Source organism: Canis lupus, chromosome 8 (assembly GCF_003254725.2).
Source record: "Canis lupus dingo isolate Sandy chromosome 8, ASM325472v2, whole genome shotgun sequence".
NCBI lineage: Eukaryota > Metazoa > Chordata > Mammalia > Carnivora > Canidae > Canis > Canis lupus.
In genome coordinates this window covers 1006014-1025349 of record NC_064250.1, presented here as the reverse complement: position 1 = coordinate 1025349, position 19336 = coordinate 1006014, and the positions used below count along the sequence as shown (strand labels likewise).

The 19336-nt window shown below is 39.4% G+C and overlaps 1 protein-coding gene across 3 annotated transcripts in view; it reads left to right on the top strand.

The window, feature by feature from the left end:
- The window catches only part of CATSPERB (cation channel sperm associated auxiliary subunit beta), a 149362-nt gene that overhangs the window by 40645 nt on the left and 89381 nt on the right, over positions 1-19336 (top strand). For all 3 annotated transcript variants that reach the window (XR_007412245.1, XM_025467827.2, XM_025467826.2), the window contains exons 8-14: positions 659-754; positions 894-1012; positions 2328-2360; positions 10238-10304; positions 10584-10630; positions 11431-11583; positions 13295-13447. Coding sequence is in view for 2 of the 3 variants with exons in the window: in XM_025467827.2 (XP_025323612.1) it covers positions 659-754; positions 894-1012; positions 2328-2360; positions 10238-10304; positions 10584-10630; positions 11431-11583; positions 13295-13447 (668 nt within the window). In the remaining variant the exon portion in view is untranslated. The remainder of the gene's footprint in view (positions 1-658; positions 755-893; positions 1013-2327; positions 2361-10237; positions 10305-10583; positions 10631-11430; positions 11584-13294; positions 13448-19336) is intronic.

The following is a 19336-nucleotide window of genomic DNA, read 5'->3' as shown; positions in this document are numbered from 1 at the left end:
TGGAGTTAACTAAATAGAAGTGAAACTTGAATGGTTAGACTTGGGGCATAGGTACCACTTTATCGAAAGAAGTTTGGGCTTCACGGGATTATAAATTATGGGGCAGTGACTAAGAAATATGTGGGAGAACTAATGAAAGAGAAGAGCTATTTTTGTAAAGTCTGTTTATGCAACTTTGTCTCCTCGCTGACTCCCCTACCCTCTCTGGTGATAAGAGTGCTCTTCTCTTCCTGGTACCAGGGTGAGGAGGCGCATTTCCCAAAGTAAAAATTATGCTCCTATTTTAGGAAGGTAAGGAGAAGGCAGAAAACCTTCCTGAGTCTGTTGATTCTCAGTTGCCTTCGGCTCAAAGTAATCCTAAAGCCAGGGTGGTGTATTTTGGGGTGGCATAGTCTGATCCCCTTCAATATAAAACAAAATCCTTAAAATTTAAGTCAGATGGTTGGGCTGAAATCCTATATTAACCTGAAGTCACTTCATCTTTCCAATGCCTGGGAAGTGAGATCCCAAGTGAGGGAAGGCAGGTTGAGGTAGGGCAGAGAATGGTTTGGAAAGTAGGGCAGTTGTGGGCTCTGGACCTGGACGTTGAGCACCATAGATGTGGGTTACTCGCCTTGTAAAGCTGGCTAGGCTTATTCTTCCTTTTTTCTCGTCTCAGGTATTTACATAGGCCTCAGTTTTTCTGGATTTTGGAATTACAATGATACCATGTGGTATAACCTGACAGATACGATCTATTCCCAAGTTGGAGAAGGTAACTACCCTAACTGTGCCTTTATCTCCAGTGTCCGGTGTATATCAGCCCTTGGTCACTACTGATGGAATGTCTTTGCTTTGCTAGGGAGCTCATCTCTTCCTTGCTGCTTAACCCCTGGTATGATTTCTTCCCTTAGAACACACAGATCTTTCCGTGGTGGACATGGTTCTAACAAATCACTTTTTAGTTATCCTCACCTCTCTGGGTCTTTTTGTAAGCGGAGATCTCCGTTATCCATCGTCCTCTGTCTTAACGGTATGTGATTTGCTTTTATTTTAAAGATTTTATTTATGTATTCATGAGAGACTCACACAGAGAGGCAGAGACACAGGCAGAGGGAGAAGCAGGCTCCATGCAGGGAGCCCGATGTGGGACTCGATCCCAGGACCCGGGATCACTCCCTGAGCCAAAGGCAGATGCTCAACTGCTGAACCACCCAGGCATCCCGTGATTTGCTTTTAAATATCTTCTGTAACATAAAGTGGAGATTCCTGATACTTGAGCTATGTGTGGCATATCTTAGAATTTAAATGCTTTTTCCATTTAAAAAAATGTAAAAGCAGAATACAGTGACTTTTTCCTTTGCCTTCTAGGGTTGAATACATCCTTTGAAAATGGTGCTAGTCTTATTGCTATACAATTTATAGTCAGTTTTAAATACGTACATGTAGAAGATTATTTCTCTGCCTATTTACAGTTACATATATTCCCAAAATACTTTACAGCAACTTATACAGTTAAATATGTTACAAATTAACATAAATTAAAAAGTTAGTTTTGGGATTGAGAGAAGGGGAATATACATTTTGGTGAGGATATGTAATATGCATACCATAAAATTCTTTTTTTAAGATGTTTAAATTTATTTTAGAAAGAGAGGAGAGGGCAGAGAGAGAGAGGGAGAGAGACTGTCAAGCATACTCCCTGCTCAGCAAAGAGCCTGACCTAGGGCTTGATCCCACGACCCTGAGATCACAACCTAAGCCAAAACCAAGAGTCAGATGCTCAACTGACAGCCACCCAGGTGCAAGGAAACAAAGTTACAATTAAAATTATATTTATTTTCCTTGATTATATTTCCTTCTAATTACATGATTTAAAAAAATCTCACATCCTTTCTGAAATTAAGTTCATGTACAAATAAATTAATAAGATGATGAAACAAAGCAAAGATCAAAGACACAATCTCCATAATATTCTTTTTTTGATTTTTATTTATTTATTCATGACAGACACAGGGAGAGAGAGAGAGAGAGAGAGAGAGAGAGAGAGGCAGAGACACAGGCAGAGGGAGAAGCAGGCTCCATGCAGGGATCCCAATGCAGGACCCGATCCTGGGTCTCCAGGACCACACCCCAGGCTGAAGGCAGCACTAAACTGCTGGGCCACTGGGGCTGCCCTCCATGATATTCTATAAACCATATTAGAGGCTGGTTTTAGTGTGTGATACTCCTAGCTGCAGGAGTGCAAAAAGCATCATTTCCTTTAGTACAATTCAAATTGCTATGTTTCGTTATGACTTCTGATATGAGAACAAAAATTAAAGTGTTTGTTTTTTTTTTTCTTGTAGTTTTCAAGGGCAGACTTTTGCGGTTTTGAAAGGGTAAGAAGCTTTACATTTCCAAGGGTTGGCTAAAGGATAGATGTTTCCTCAATGACCTAGGGGATGAGATGCAAGACAAGAATCCACAGCATAGATCCTTCCTGTTACTATGATGTTGTTTACAGTTTGAGCTCAAACATGTTTCCAGCGAACGTTAGGTGATGACCTCCCCTGTGCTTCAATGGAAGCAGTGCCTCCCCTTGTTTAGAGGCCACCCTGCCTTTCTTTGTATATTCTGTCCAGGACTGTTGTGGTTGTTGAAGGGTATTCTGTACAATGGCACCCAGTTGGAAAGAGAGCGGGGGCTGAAATTTGGTTAACACTTTTCTGCCCAATCCATCTACCCCCGTGGGGGTCTGTGTCTACCTGGAGAAAGGGGCATTTCTGATTTTCACAAAGGTGCTTATGAGATAGCCACAGCTCTGCTTTTGGCCTTTTGGGGTGGTGGGGGCACGAGGTATTTCATCAGTTTTCTCTTTCCTCTCTATTACAAAGTCAAGTTGTGTGATTCAACAAGGTCACTCCCATCAACATATACCCATGCTTCATTTTGGAAACCACAACAAAACTATGATTATTCCTAGCATTTTGCTGCGTCCCCTCCCCTTTCCATCCTCACACGTGCCCACACACCATCTGGAAGGAAGGAGCATTTAAGTCTTAGGACGCAAATGGGATGGACTTCTTGCCATTTTAATTGGAGGAAACATGAGGCAGAGAACCAGGGAGTCCAGATAGGCAAAACTGATGTACATTAGAAAGGACAGGGAGCAGTGCCCACCAAAATAAAATCCCAAACCTAGCTCAACTCTGTCATTCAAGAATGAGGGTAAAGAAAAGAAATCTGCACAGATAACGACATTAGGAGAGCTTATCACCCAGAAACACCCATGAAGGAGTAGGGTGCCAGGAATAGTAACAGAACTATAATGTAAGCTCTCAGCTCTAACAGAGGCAGGCATCCCGTCTGTGATCTCCACTCTGGGATCCATGTCTAACATGGTGTCATGTCTAGCAAGGTAGGTGCTTAGTAAATACCTGTTCAACGAATGCAATTGGTGTAAAAAGTAACAATTACAAATTTTGTATTTAATACTTGGGCAAAATCAAAACTCCAGATACTACAAGGAGGGATGTAAATAATTTTCAGTGAATCAACAACTCATATCAAGATCCTTGTTTGGTAGGAGAAAAATTTTGGAATTTGACAGAAAAATGTATAATTCAACATAAATGATAAAGTTTAAAGGATAATCACCAAGTGAAAGAAAGAAAGAAAGAAAGAAAGAAAGAAAGAAAGAAAGAAAGAACCATAACCTAAAACTTCCAACCCACCAGAGGAAGGAAACAAGGATTAAAGAATAATCCATCTGTTCCCACAAAAAAAGAAAGGAGGAAAACAGAGGCAAAGATAAAATAATGGAAAACCAACTATAAAGTAAGATGTCAGAAATCGATCCAAATAGATCGGCTAAAACTAAATCACACAAAAAGCGATAAAATAAAGAGACAGAGGAGACTATGACCTGAGCTTTGCTCCTTACCCCTCAGCTCCCACTAACTTCCATTTCCTGTCCACCTGCCTATTGAGTCAAGGGTGTTGGGGATGCTGGACACCTGGACTTGCTTGAAGCCCAAGCTTTGAGGAACCCCACTGGGAAGACCTGGCACACCTTCCCTCTCATTGGTCATGTGAGAACAAGGTATTTGATCACACAGAGATGCAGGTGGAGGGCTAGAAGGTGGGGTCTCCTAGAGAGAGCTTGGCTTGCAGAGCTCTGGGAACCCCCAGAGGAGGTTTCTGTCAACCTTGTAAGAGTGGCTAGTCTCCTGGTTAGAAGCCAGTGAGAAGGCTGTATTCTCTCTGCAGCCAAGGTGAGCAAGCTGAAGGAGACCAAAGCAAGGAATCCTCTTTCTGGTTCTGAGGTGAAGGGGAAATGGCAGCCCAGAGGTGGAGAGGCCACTTGGCCTTCTGTCATTCTGATATCACCACAATCTGAAGTGCTCCCTAAACCAGACCTGAGCACTCCCTTGAAAACACATCTGAGCCAACATCCTGAAAGCATAAGAGCACTAGAATCAGAACATACACCAGAGTTGCCAATGAAGAAGCAACACAACTCAACAAGAACAACAAAACTTGATTCACCAACTCATGTGACAATGATCCAATGAGCGCCTCTTATATGGCTACCATTAGTGTCATGGAAATATTAGCGAGAAAAAAAAGACCACTAACATCTATTAGCTTAGGGTTTCAAGTGCCACATAAGAATACTTTCTGCAACTAAATACCACCAATTGCAATTAAAAATGGAATACATTGAAAGAATAGCCACTGTTTACATGCAAATAAGTGGTATAGAAGATGAAGAGGAAAAAACTCAAACCATCTAAGGAAGATGAGTAAAAATCATTGGGGGCAAAGATAAGTCTTTGAGAATTTCAATCCAGGGATGAGGTGAGAAATTTTTTGGAAGGAATAAAAAAAAATAAATAGAAGACAGGCAATAGTAACATGAATAATAGAGGATTACGCAGAAATTGAGAAAGATCCAAGGCTATCTATTGAAAAGGCCCACTAGATCCTGGAAGAATTGAAAAAGATGTATGCATAGGCATGTCCTAATAATATTTCTGAATTTGAAGGTGAAGGGGGAAATATTACAAGTTTCCAAACAGAAGGAACAAAAGCAAATACACGTCACTGGTATTAGATTTCACTTTTACACAGTAGAAGCTGGAAAATAGTGAAATCCACATCTACAAAGGGGCCAACGTCCAAAAATCCTATTCCCAGCCAAGAGATCATACTTCTTTCAGGTTGAGAAAGAGCTCAGGGAATACATCACCCAGTTATCCCATGCAAGGAAAATGCTCAAGAAAGAACTTCGACAAAATAAACCAGTGAGCACAGATATTAGGGAGACAGAGATGAGGAAACAGCGATGAGCGATGGTTTCTCTCATTTTATCTAATATCTACATTTTCTATGTAGATCAAAGCAGAGTGCTAGACAACCTTAAAACAAAGAATATGTTGCAAGGGAAATTAGGATTTTCAATGCCTAAAAATTATTATTATTTTCAAATAGTAATACATTCCCCATGTTAAAAACAAACAAACAAAAAAGTCATATAAAGATTTATATTGAGAAATCTCACTTGCTTCTTTGTATATACTCTTCCCACTCCTTGCCATCCCCTACATCTTTTTAAATCTTTTCAGTGATTTTTTAAATGCATATTTAAATAATTATAAATATAAATTGTCCTCACTTTCTTACACCATATTTTATTTTTATTTTTTATTTGTTTTTATTGGAGTTCGATTTGCCAACATATAGTATAACACTCAGTGCTCATCATGTCAAGTGCCCCCCTCAGTGCCCGTCATCCAGTCACCCCATCCCCTCACCCATCTCCCTTTCCACTACCCCTTGTTCGTTTCCCAGAGTTAGGAGTCTCTCATGTTTTGTCACCCTCTCTGATTTTTCGCACTCATTTTCTCTCTTTTCCCTTATAATCCCTTCCACTATTTCTTATAGTCCCCGTATGAGTGAAACCATATAATGATTGTTCTTCTCTGATTGACTTACTTCACTCAGCATAATACCCTCCAGTTCCATCCACGTCGAAGCAAATGGTGGGTATTCGTCCTTTCTGATGGCTGAGTAATATTCCATTGTATATATAGGCCACATCTTCTTTATCCATTTATCTGTCAATGGACACTGAGGCTCCTTCCACAGTTTGGCTACTGTGGAGATTGCTGCTATAAACATTGGGGTGCAGGTGTCCTGGTCTTTCACTGCATCTGTATCTTTGGGGGCAACACCCTTTTTGAACTTGGCCACAGCAGCTTCTTGCAAGATACATCTATGAAGGCAAGGGAAACAAAAGCAAAAACAACTATGGGGACTTAATCAAGATACAAAGCTTCTGTACAGCAAATGAAACAGTCAATATAACTAAAAAGACAACCTACAGAATGGGAGAAGATATTTGCAAATGACATATCAGATAAAGGGCTAGTTTCCAAGATCTATAAAGAACTTATTAAACTCAACAGCAAAGAAACAAATAATCCAATCATGAAATGGGCAAAAGACATGAACAGAAATTTCTCCAAAGAGGACATAGACATGGCCAACACGCACATGAGAAAATGCTCCGCATCACTTGCCATCAGAGAAATACACATCAAAACTATAATGAGATACCACCTTACACCAGTGAGAATGGTGAAAAATTAACAAGGCAGGAAACAACAAATGTTGGAGAGGATGTGGAGAAAGGGGAACCCTCCTGCACTGTTGGTGGGAATGTGAGCTGGTGCAGCCACTCTGGAAAACTGTGTGGAGGTTCCTCAAAGAGTTAAAAATAGATCTGCCCTACGACCCAGCAATTGCACTGCTGGGGATTTACCCCAAAGATACAGATGCAGTGAAACTCTTGGACATCTTATACTATATTTTAAAATAGGTACACATGTTGTTTTCACTTAGCAATATTTGATCGGGGTGGAATTCCATATTGGTAAATGGAGAATGGCCTTTCCCCCTTCTTTCTTTATAGCTGTAAGTATTTTTTGTGTGGACTTCCCAGAGTTCACTTAAACTGTCCCACATTGAGGGATACTTGGGTAGTTTTGTAATCTTTTGCTATTATGAACAAAGTTGCCATTAATAATTTTGTATGTGGCAGGTCTGTAGTCCAAGTATATGGGTAGAATACGTTTCTAGAACTTGGACAGAATTGACAGATCAATGAATAAATACAGAATGAATAAATATTATGCAAATTGTCCTTCATCGAAGTTTTTACTATTTGCAAGGATACTGTAATAAATCTTCTTGAGCTAAACTATCTTGACAGAACTCAAGGGTTTTTGGTAGTGATGATGGACAGGGGGTGTGTGTGTGGGGAACAAGTGTCCCCAAAGTAGCTAAGTAGTGTGGCAGAGGAGAAAAGGAAACATGTTAACTTATTCTTAAAAGTATAGGGGTTTACCTTTCCATAAGACCTTTTTTTTTTATATAATGATTGAAGGAAAGATGGTAGGAATGGAATATATGTGGCTCTCTGGGCAGGAAGCTGAAGGAGTTAATACTTGATGATTTATTCATTTGTTTGTTCGTTCAACAAATATCGGCTGAGCCATGCTTGATTCAACACGCGGGATTCTACCTGTGGAACGAGAAGACGAAGGCCCTGGCCTCCTGCGGCCTACCACTCTGCTGAAGGAGATAGACTATGTAACAAGGGCATACTGTGTGTAAACAAGGGCATAACGTGGCTGCAGATTGTAATTCGGGCTTGTGGCTGTGAAAGCAGGCAAGAGAAATGGGAGGGAAGAAGAGGTCATACTGTATTTTAAACAGGGTGATTCTCACAGGCCTTCCAGGGAGGTGACATTTAGATAGAAACCCAGATGACCTCTAGGAATGGTTTTGACAAAGGACGTCCAGAAAGAGGTAATAAGAAGCATGAAAGCCCTAAATTGGGAACTTATCACGAGGCAGAATCTATCAGCCAGCCACCCAAATCTGCTCAGTGGATAAAACGGGAATTTCAGGTCAGTTCTTTCAGGATGAAATTCGGACTCTTGTGAGACATGCAGAAGCTTCCCAGTCAGCGCTGTCCTTGCCTTTTTCGGCAGTGTTCTGTCTGTGTCACCACAAGCTGCCCTTTCCAACCATCCTAAACACCCGCCTTCTGGGAGACGAGACAGCGCTTCCAGCACCTCGACTCCATTATACAAAGTGTTTTATCCTCTCAGCGGGCCTTCCCTCCTCCTCCTTTCAATTCCACCTGGATAATTTCTCCTCATCCTTCAGAAATCTCTCCCTGACCACCACGGTGCCCTGTCTATGCAATCTCAAGGCTTTCAACACTCCTTGCTACCACTCACCACCTCTTCTGTCTGAGTGGCCCCCCGGCCAGCTGCCCAAGACTTGAGGTTTCATGTCAAGGCCTGTCTTACTTGCCATTGTATGCAAATAGGTTACCAGGCTGCCTTGCAGATAGGGGGTCTCAGTAAGTATCTGTGGAATCAGGGTTCAAATAAATGGAAAACAGCTGGGAGCCACATCTCGAACTGGCTTAGAAGCCATATCACAGTGAACTTTGAACCAGTGCCCTATCACCCTCTGGACCTATTTCTTCATTTTAAAACAGGCATAAAATACCTACCTGTGGGGTAAAGTGTGGGGTAAAGTCATATCACATAAGAACAACCTCCGCATGGTTCATGACACAAAGTAGAAGCTTAGAAAAACAGATTCTCTCCCTTACACGGATCATCCAAACCTTCTGAAGGCAAATGCTAGTGGCTCATTTAAGTAGAAATTCAAGGTGGAGATGGCTCTGGCTTCCAGACATGACTGCATGTAGTGCCCGATAGATGTCTCATAGGACTCTGTTTTCTCCACCGTGGGGCCAGCTTTCCTCTAGATTAGCTTCATTCTCAGTTGGTTTTCTCCAATTGTTAGTAGGAACAGGTGTGCCAGGGTTTGATGTAATCAGTTTAGTGGTCCCAAAAAAGAATGAACTCTCTCTTTCCCTTGAGGTCTGGGCCCACTCATTAACCTCACTTGGATCATGTGTTCATTCCTAACTAATCTCTGCATCCTGAGCTCATCCTTGGAATGAGGCCAGGCTGGTCAGCGTAAATTATGCTTAAGAATCTTCACGAGATTTTCACCGGTTTGCTTCCAGGTAGGAAAAAAACAAGGACCCTAAAGAGAAAGAAAAGGAATAAGTCAAGACCCAATAAAAATTCTAGATAATTGCCTCAATACTATAAGGATAATTATGGTACACTGCAAACCTGAGTGTTTATATGAGAACTCTAAAGGTCCATTCAATATAACATCTTAGCTTGAAGATACTGCACCATTCAAATAAATTGTCCATTACATTTGGAAATGCTGTTTTGTTTGTTTGGCAGTTTTATTTGAGATATAATTCACATAGCACAAAATTCACCCATTTAAAGTGCAATTCAGTGACCCCTCGTACACAGCTGTGCAACCCTCACCACAATCTATTTTAGAACATCTATTTAAAAGACTTTCAGGGGATCCCTGGGTGGCTCAGCGGTTTAGCACCTGCCTTTGGCCCAGGGTGTGATCCTGGAGTCCCGGGATCGAGTCCCACGTCGGGCTCCTGGCATGGAGCCTGCTTCTCCCTCCTCCTGTGTCTCTGCTTCTCTCTCTCTCATTCTATGTGTATCATAAATAAATAAATCTTAAAAAAAAAAAAGACTTTCAATGCACAGGTTATAAAGACTTTCTTGCTGGCCTATAAAGTGCAAGGTCTTCCTCTTGTCTCAGTAGGACTTTGAACATGACAGTCTTGCTATAATAAAACCACCTTCAAACTCTCACACGTAATTCAAATCCAACATATACTCACTATCTTGGAAGCTTCTCTCTTATGACTAATTTTTTTTTTCAAGACCTGTATTTTTGTGGCTTTTTTTCCCTCCCCTTCTGCTTCTTGCTGCCATCAGGCTTCTGCAGAGACTCCTGGAGCAACAAGGGACATGTGACCCATCATGACAGCATCTGGTAACTCCAGAATGAGTCCTATACTGAACAACTACAGCTTCTGTCACTAATAGAGGCCAAGTCATGTGAAGTTTCTTTCTTTTTACTCCTTTCACATGGGCTTGGTTCAAGATGCATATTCTTGCCCCTTGCCCTTGTTCTACCACCTTTTCTTTTGTTGGCCTATAATTTTCCTCCTTTTATTTACCTCTCACACCTAAGCTGTCACACTTCTGAATTTTTAAGTCAGTTTCTTCAATTTTATGTATCTCAAGTCTACCTCTTCTCTATATGATATTTTTTGTATCTTCATTCATTTGTGTAGGTTGACTACATCAAAGGAAAACTGTGGTATAATGAAAGATGTTTTGCGAACAGAGAACACTTTGAAGGTAAATTTAGAAGAGATACGACAGGCTTTTTTCAACGTGGTTGCTTATAATGATTAAATAAAATGACATAAAATTAAAATAGAATAAAATAGAAAGGTAAGCTTGTTCTACATACGTCAGTGGCCTAACACTGAGGGGGAACATATTAAATCTGAGACAATAGGCATGCTCTGTTGTAAGTGCAAAAAAAATATTGTGTTTTTAAAAAATTGTGTGACTTAATGATACATTTAGAACTATAGGTAATGCTTGTAATTCCTGTACCTTTATATTTTATAGTTGATTATGTTACTATCACCTTTGAGAGAAACAGGACTCTAAGTGAGGTATGGTATTAAATATTTTATTTTTTAAAGATTTTTATGTATTTGAGAGACAGTGAGCGAGGGAAAGAGTACAAGTGGTAGGGGAGAGGCAGAGGGAGAAGCAGACTACCCTGATGAGCAGGGAGCCCGACCCAGGGGCTCAATCCCAGGACTGTGGCATCATAACCTGAGCCAACGGCAGATGCTTAACAGATTGAGCCCCCCAGGTTCTCCAGAATTAAATAGTTTAAAAGGTAAGAAATTTTATTTCTTAGATTGTTTCATGATTTGTTATTTACCTAAAAGATGGAAATTCTACAGGCTGAGAGATTTCATCCCTCTTTGTACCCAGTTGCACCTCTACTTGGGTTCAACGACAGTTACCTAGTTACATTAAATCTGGACCTACACAGAAGTTCTAGAAAAACAGCCCAGACCAGAAAGAGAGGCTTCGCAGTGTTTTCCTAGACCCACGTCCCCAGAAGAGAAGCACAGACATCAAAGGTTTATCACTGCTATTGTGGTTGGTCAGGACAACACAGTAGTTCACTAGCTTATTTGCTTAACTGGTTAGAACTTACATTTTTAGGGGACGCCCGAGTGGCTTGGCAGTTAAGCACGTCTGCTTTTGGCTCAGAGGGTGACCCCAAGGTCCCGGGATCGAGTTCCACATCCAGCTCCCTGCATGGAGCCTGCTTTTCCCTCTGCTAGTGTCTCTGCCTCCCCCCCCCCCCGCCTCTGTCTCATGAATAAATAAATAAAAATTTTAAAAACTTACATTTTTAAAAAGGCATTAACTTTTCCTTTCTCTTTTTTTGTAGTCAAGCTCTTGTTTTTATACCAAAGAACCATTTACTCAATGGTTACCTTGCTTACCTCATATTTTAAAAGGAATGAAATCTATTCCTTCAATTGTGGTAACGTTTCTTGTTGACCAAGAGCACAGTGCGGGAATCTACCTCTTCTCCAACCAGGTAAGCCTTACAGCCCTGGGGTGATGGCTCTTGATGATGCAAGAATGAAAAGTTACCTTAGCAAAATTTATGTCCAAGTTCTTGCTATCTTTGGCAGTAGAAGTTGATAAAATTAGCTACAGCAAAACTATTTGTGGTTAATAATATAGTTTAAGGCACTTTAGGGATTTCTTGCCCCTGCTGGTGATTCAGTTTGATGAAAATGGAAAATATGATGCTCTTTGCATAGAGATTCTTCTTTGCTTATTCTCCAAGAGAATATAAACTGAATTTGGTCTATATAAAGTTAAGGTTCCATAAGATGGTTAGTTTAATTGAGCAAAAAAAAAAAAAAAATTGATCCTAGCCCTACTCTAATCATTCTAGGGTAGAAAAAAATAGTTTTCCTCTATCCACTTACGTTCAGTGATTGGGGCCCTGCAAATAAAACTGATAAGAGACAGATTAATAGGAGAAGATAAAACGATTTATGCATGTCGTGTACACACATGTGTGTGAAAATCAGTGATGAGAAACTTGAAAATCATTAAAATTTGGGGCTTATATATCATCTTAATAGTTTAGGGTGGCAAGTGAGAAAGGTATGCAAGGGAAAACAAGTGGGAAGATAATGGGTTAAGACGAGAACAAATAGGAGATAAGACAGTTTATGATAATGTTTGTTTATACAGGTATAAGTGGTTTTTCTGTCTCATCAGGGCCATAAAACAACCCTGGAGCAGGGATTTGGAGTAGGCTTTATTTGCATTTTCCCTTCTGGGAGTCATCTGTTCTGAAGAGGAATTAATAGTAGCCTTATGTGATCCTGGAGTCCCAGGATGGAGTCCCACGTCGGGCTCCCTGCATGGAGCCTGCTTCTCCCTCTGCCTGTGTCTCTGCTTCTCTCTCTCTCTCTGTCTCTCATGAATAAATAAATAAAATCTTTAAAAAAATAATAGCCTTATTTCCCAGAAATTCCTGCTTTTAGTCAGAGAAGGCTTTTTTCCCCCACATCTGTTGAATTTAAAATGTCTACAGCTTAAAATAATCTCTATACCACCATGGCATATTTTGGGGTACATGTTCTGACCCCCTACAATATCATGGTCTAATAGAATAGGAATGCAGTCCAGGCATCCACACTTTATTTTTTTATTTTTTAAAGATTTTATTATTTATTTATTTATTTATTTATTATTTATTTGAGAGAGAGAGAGAGAGAGAGAGAGAACACAAGCAGGAGGGAGTGGTAGAGGGAGAAGCAGTGTCCCCACTGAGCTGAGCAGGAAGCCCAACATGGGGCTCAATCCAAGACCCCAAGATCATGACCTGAGTGGAAGGCAGACACTTAACCAACTGAATCACCCAGGCCCCACCCCCCAGACAACCACATTTTTAAAAGGTAGTTTGCCATGACAGTTGTAAGCATGCTCATTGGAATCTGTCTTTTGAGTTCAGGAATAGTTCTATAATAAACCTTCCCATGCCATTTATTATAGAAGCTTGGACCAATTATTTAATCTCCTAAATTTCATGTTTAACATCTATAAAATGGACCCATAAGGCAGGGAAATGACAGGTGATGGTTGCTAATCCCTCCAGTTCTATGTTATTTTAATGGATGTCTCCCTATCAAAACCTGAGTAACAGGAAACACAAATTGTAACATAGTCTAGTAATATTAATGATAATATTCTTCTGATTTGTTCATGGTTTGCTTATCTATTATTAGAAAATCACCACTGCCTCTGTGTCTGTACTAAAAGACAACAAACCAGGATTAAAACCAAAATTTCCACTTTTCATTTTTCCTTCTTCATTCTCTTCTCCTGTTGGAATGGTATTCCATCCACGAAGCCATTTTTTGTATGCCTACGGTAACCAGGTATGTACACATGAAATTTCATGCTCTAGTATAGGTATAAATCATTCACTTATTTAACTCTGCTGAGTGGCTTATACAACAGGTAAAGAACAGAGTCATTCTGATAATCAGGGAAGTAGGAGGCCTGGCAAAGAGAGAAAGAGAGGAGACGAATTAGTGACAGTGAATACAAACAAATCTTTTGCAAAGGTTTGGTGAAAAGTAGAGCAGAGAAATGCAGCAATGGTAGCAGGAGGAAAGGAGATCAAGAGAAGAGTGAGGGACAGAAGGAATTAGGCTGTGCTAATGGGAATTATTCAGTAGAGAGAGAAAAACTGATGATGCAGGAGAGAGAGAAGGGAAGAATTGCTGGAGTGATATTTCTCAGTAGGTGAGAAGAGATGCAATCTATGAAGTAGAAGACAGGTTGGTCTTAGGAGCCCCTATACTAACAGGAAGAAGGGTGAGTTTTTGGGTTCCAGAGCTGATAAGTGGGTAGATATAGTAATGGGAGGGTGTGGGAATTTATCTCTTATTTTCTCAACAAAAGTCAAAGTTATTTATGATGAGGATGGAGGAGTGTCAGGGGTTCAAGTAAAGAGAGAACAGAGTGAAATTGTTGCCTAGGGGCAGGGTGGGAGAGTGGATTGACTAAGGGAAGTCAGTATGATTGCTTATGCTTTGTGCTTATGAATTCCAAGTGTAACCAATTCAGCATTATGGAATGTTCTTGGCTGTGTTCAGTTTTGGGGGTCCACACATATTGGAGAAGATAGAGAGTTGTATTTAACCACAGTTGGAGTTTTACCAAGGAATTATTAAGAAGTAAAAGAGTGTATAGAAGGGAATGCATTAAGACAAATTAAAAAAATTTAGAAATCAAAGAATGAATATTAAAAAGTAGTAAACAGAGTGTTTACTTGCAAAAGATATGATTGTCCATATAGAAAACTTAAAAGATACTTACAAATTATTAAAAGAAGCAGAAGAATTTAACAAGATGGAAGGGCAAGGCATTTTCATTTCTGCACATGATGAACAAATTTGAAAGCATAATTTTTATGACACTATTTATAATAGCAAAAACAAAGCAAAATGACACGCAAAACACCTATAAAGTGTGGCACCTGGCTGGCTTAGTCAGTGGAATATGTGACTCTTGATTGTGAGTTCAAGTCTCACATTGGGTGTAGAGATTACTTAAAAATAGTATCTTTAAAAAAACTATTAATAAGAATAAATCTAAGATTTCCAAGATGTAATGTGTATAAAATTATAAACTTTATTAAAAGACATTTAAGACTTTATAAATAAATGGATATAAACATACTTGTGGACAGGAAAATTTATCTTAAAACATAATTTCTTCCTCAAAATAATCTGTAGATCTAATACAACCTTAATCAAAATCTCAAGGCTTGTTGTGGAGTTCAAGTTAATTCTAAAGCCTATATGGTATATGTCAGTTCTACCTCAGTTTAAAAAAAATTTAAAGAAAATAAAAAGAGCATATATGGAAAAGCAAAAGGCCAAGAATAAGCAGGACACTTCTAAAGAAGAATAAGGATGAGAGATTTGCACTGACAGATAGTCACACTTTTTTAAATGTTGCAGTAATCATGATAATGTGGTTTTGATCCAGGAACAAACAAATTGACCAATGGAAATAGAAAGTCCACGAATAGCCCCCACCAATGTTGATAGAGGCCAAGAATTGTTTAACCCTTCTGAGAGAAAAAATGAGAGATTGCTCAAAATGAGATAAGTATTGGTTACATATGGACAATGTTGAAATACATATCTACACTGCAACATACATCAAGTCCAACTCTTGATGGAATCATAATTTAATTATAAAAACTTTTAAAGGAAAACATAAGTGAATATCTTTCTGAAATCAGGGTAGGGAAAGCATTTTAAAACAAAACTTAAAAAAAAGTAACCATTAAAAAAATTGCATCACTTTCCTTAAAAATAATTCTGGGTATACAGGATGGCAGATTAAGAAGCTTTAGGCCCTTGTTCTCCCACAGACACATTGAGTCAGCAACAGTATACATATCAGAGTGCCTTTGCAAGAGCTCTAGAGACCATTTGATTAGCTACAGCGCCCAAACCAAAATAAAACCAAAAGGGATTCTAACAACAGGGGTAGGAAAATTTGCTCATCTGTGCGCCACCCCCAACCACCATGGTGTAGCACAATGAAGAAGAAACCTAACACTCAAGGGATCCTCCCTTGTGATAGAAACAAAAGAATGGACCTTGCATGCAACACTCTGGCTCTTCTGAGGACTGCTCAAGGGACTAGTCTCCAACTTGCCTAACCCAGAGCACTGACAGGACTTGTTTGGAAACTGCCAAAATGAGGGGAGTTATGTTGGCAAGAGGGTGGAGCAGGAACCTTCAGACCCTCCCTTTCTCCCAGAGATGCCAATATAATAACTTGCAGACCAGAATACCTTTGCAAGAACTCTGGAATCCATTTGAGAAGCTACAGCATCCAGACCAACTTAAAGCCAAAGAGATTCCAATAAAAGGGGTTGGAAAATGTGCATTATTTTCCATATCCATCCACACCTCTCCTCCTATCTGATTTAATGCAGCATAACTTGGAGGAAACCTCCTGCACCAGAGATCCTCCCTCAGGATAGAACCAAAATAATTAACTGTGTGTCCAACATTCTGGCTGGACTGGGGAATTGACTGTCATCTGACTCAGAGTACTGATGGAATTGGTAGCCTTGTTCAGAAACTTGAAAACAGATATGATCAGTACAGCACTTTAGAGCTGTAGTTCTATATGCACATGCCAGGGTCAGCAAGAGCTTATGGGTGTCTGGAAGGAGAGGGATAAACTGCTTAGGCAATTTGAGACAATGAAAAACACAGCACAAGCCAGAGAAAACACATCCTTAGAAGACATTTGAGAAGTCCTAGATCCTCTAGCTTGTCTGATTGGTAAGGGTCTGTGTGAAGCCAGTCCATAAACACTGGGAGAAGTGGTGTGTAATCAAATGCCCACATCTCAAAATAACAGCATGACAAGGCATGCCAAAGAAACAGGGAAACATGGCCCACCAAAGGAACAGACTAAATCCCTAGAAAATGACCCTAAAGAAATGCAGAGCTATGAGCTGACTGACAAAAAATTTTAAACAACTGTCATAAAGATGCTCAATGCACTAGAAGAGAACATGGATAAATTACTAAAAAAAAAATCAAGAAAATCATGAACTAATGGAGAATATAAAAAAGTAAAGATTATAAAAATGTCAAGCAGAAGTTCTGGAGCTGAAACATGCAATAACTGAACTGAAATACTCACTAGAGGGGGTGAACAGCAGACATGCTCAAACAGAAAAATGAGCAAACTTGGAGAGAAGCTGTTTGAAATCATCAAATCAGAGAACAAAAAGTGAAAAAGAATGAAAGAAAAGTGAAGAAAGCCTCAGGGATTTGTAAGGACTATCAAACAGACATTTCTATGCAATATAGGAGTAATAGAAGGAGAAGAGAGAGAAAAGGGGTAGAGAGAGCTTATTCAAAGAAATAATGGCTGAGGGATCCCTGGGTAGCTCAGTGGTTTGGCGCCTGCCTTTGGCCCAGGGCATGATCCTGGAGTCCTGGGATCGAGTCTCGCATTGGGCTCCCTGCATGGAGCCTGTTTCTCCCTCTGCCTGTGTCTCTGCCTCTCTCTCTGTGTGTCTCTCCTGAATAAATAAACAAAACCTTTTAAAAAAATACTTAAAAGAAAAGGAAATAATGGCTGGAAATTCCCACATCTGAGGAAAGAAACAGGTATACAAATTAAAGAAGCTTTAAGAATTCTGATCAGAATATATCCCAAAAGACCAACACAAAATCAAAATGTTAAACATTGAAGACAAAGAGAATCTTAAAAGTCATGAGAGGAAAGTGACCTACTACATATAAGAGAACTTCCTTAAGATTATCATTGAATTGTTCAATAGAACCCTTGCAAGCCAAAAGAGAGTGAGATAAAATATTCAAAATGTGGAAAGAAAAAAAAAACTGTCAATCACAAATACTATTTTTGGCTGTCATTCAAAATTGAAGGAGAAATTAAGATTTTCCCAGATAAACTAAAGCTGAGGAAGTTCATTACAACTAGACCTGTTCTTAGGGGGGAAAAAAAAGCTGGAGAGATTCCTTCGAGGTAAAAATAAAGGATACCAGACAGCAACATGAAGTCACATGAAAATAGTTTTCCAATAACATAAATATGTGAACAAATTTAGTGACTTGTATTCATGTGATTTTGGTGCATAAATTCACTTTTAATGCTTGTATAGAATTTAAATGAGAAGACCACTTTTAAAAACTATAAATCTTTTTTTAAATAATTTATTTTTTATTGGTGTTCAATTTGCCAACATACAGAATAACACCCAATGATCATCCCATCAAGTGTCCCCCTCAGTGCCCATCACCCATTCACTCCCACCCCCTGCCCTCCTCCCCTTCCACCACCCCTAGTTTGTTTCCCAGAGTTAGGAGTCTTCATGTTCTGTCTCCCTTTCTGATATTTCCCACACATTTCTTCTCCCTTCCCTTGTATTCCCTTTCACTATTATTTATATTCCCCAAATGAATGAGAACATACAATGCTTGTCCTTCTCCAATTGACTCATTTCACTCAGCATAATACCCTCCAGTCCCATCCACGTTGAAGCAAATGGTGGGTATTTGTCATTTCTAATGGCTGAGGAATATTCCATTGTATACATAGACCACATCTTCTTTATCCATTCATCTTTTGATGGACACCGAGGCTCCTTCCACAGTTTGCCTATTGTGGACACTGCTGCTAGAAAATCCTAGAGGAGAACACAGGCAACACCGTTTTTGAAATTGGCCACAGTAACTTCTTGCAAGATACATCCAGGAAGGCAAAAGAAACAAAAGCAAAAATGAACTATTGGGACTTCATCAAGATAAGAAGCTTTTGCACAGCAAAGGATACAGTCAACAAAACTCAAAGACAACCTACAGAATGGGAGAAGATATTTGCAAATGACGTATCAGATAAAGGGCTAGTTTCCAAGATCTATAAAGAACTTATTAAACTCAACACCAAAGAAACAAACAATCCGATCATGAAATGGGCAAAAGACATGAAGAGAAATCTCACAGAGGAAGACATAGACATGGCCAACACGCACATGAGAAAATGCTCTGCATCACTTGCCATCAGGGAAATACACATCAAAACCACAATGAGATACCACCTCACACCAGTGAGAATGGGGAAAATTAACAAGGCAGGAAACCACAAATGTTGGAGAGGATGCAGAGAAAAGGGAACCCTCCCACTGTTGGTGGGAATGTGAACTGGTGCAGCCACTCTGGAAAACTGTGTGGAGGCTCCTCAAAGAGTTAAAAATAGACCTGCCCTACGACCCAGCAATTGCACTGTTGGGGATTTACCCCAACGATACAGATGCAATGAAACGCTGCCGGAACACCTGCACCCCGATGTTTCTAAAAACTATAAATCTATGTAATGAGTATATATAAAAAGATGTAATTTGTAACTTCAGGAACATAAAGTAGGAGGTAGAGCTGTTTAAGAGGACATTTTACATGCAATGAAGTTAAATTGTCATCAAATTTAAAAGAATATTATAACTAAGATTTTTAAATTTTAAATAAAATTAAATTGATTTTATGTTAATTTTAGATTAAATTAATTAAAATTAAATTTAAAGTAAAATTAAACAAAATTAAAATTTTAAATTTTAAAGATTCTTACATTTTGAGCCACCCAGGTGCTCCAAGATGTTTTATGTTATTGCAATGGTTACCACAAAGAAAATATATAGAGAATATATGCACAAGACAATAAGGGAATCAAAAAATGTCACTGCAAATGATAGATGAAATGAT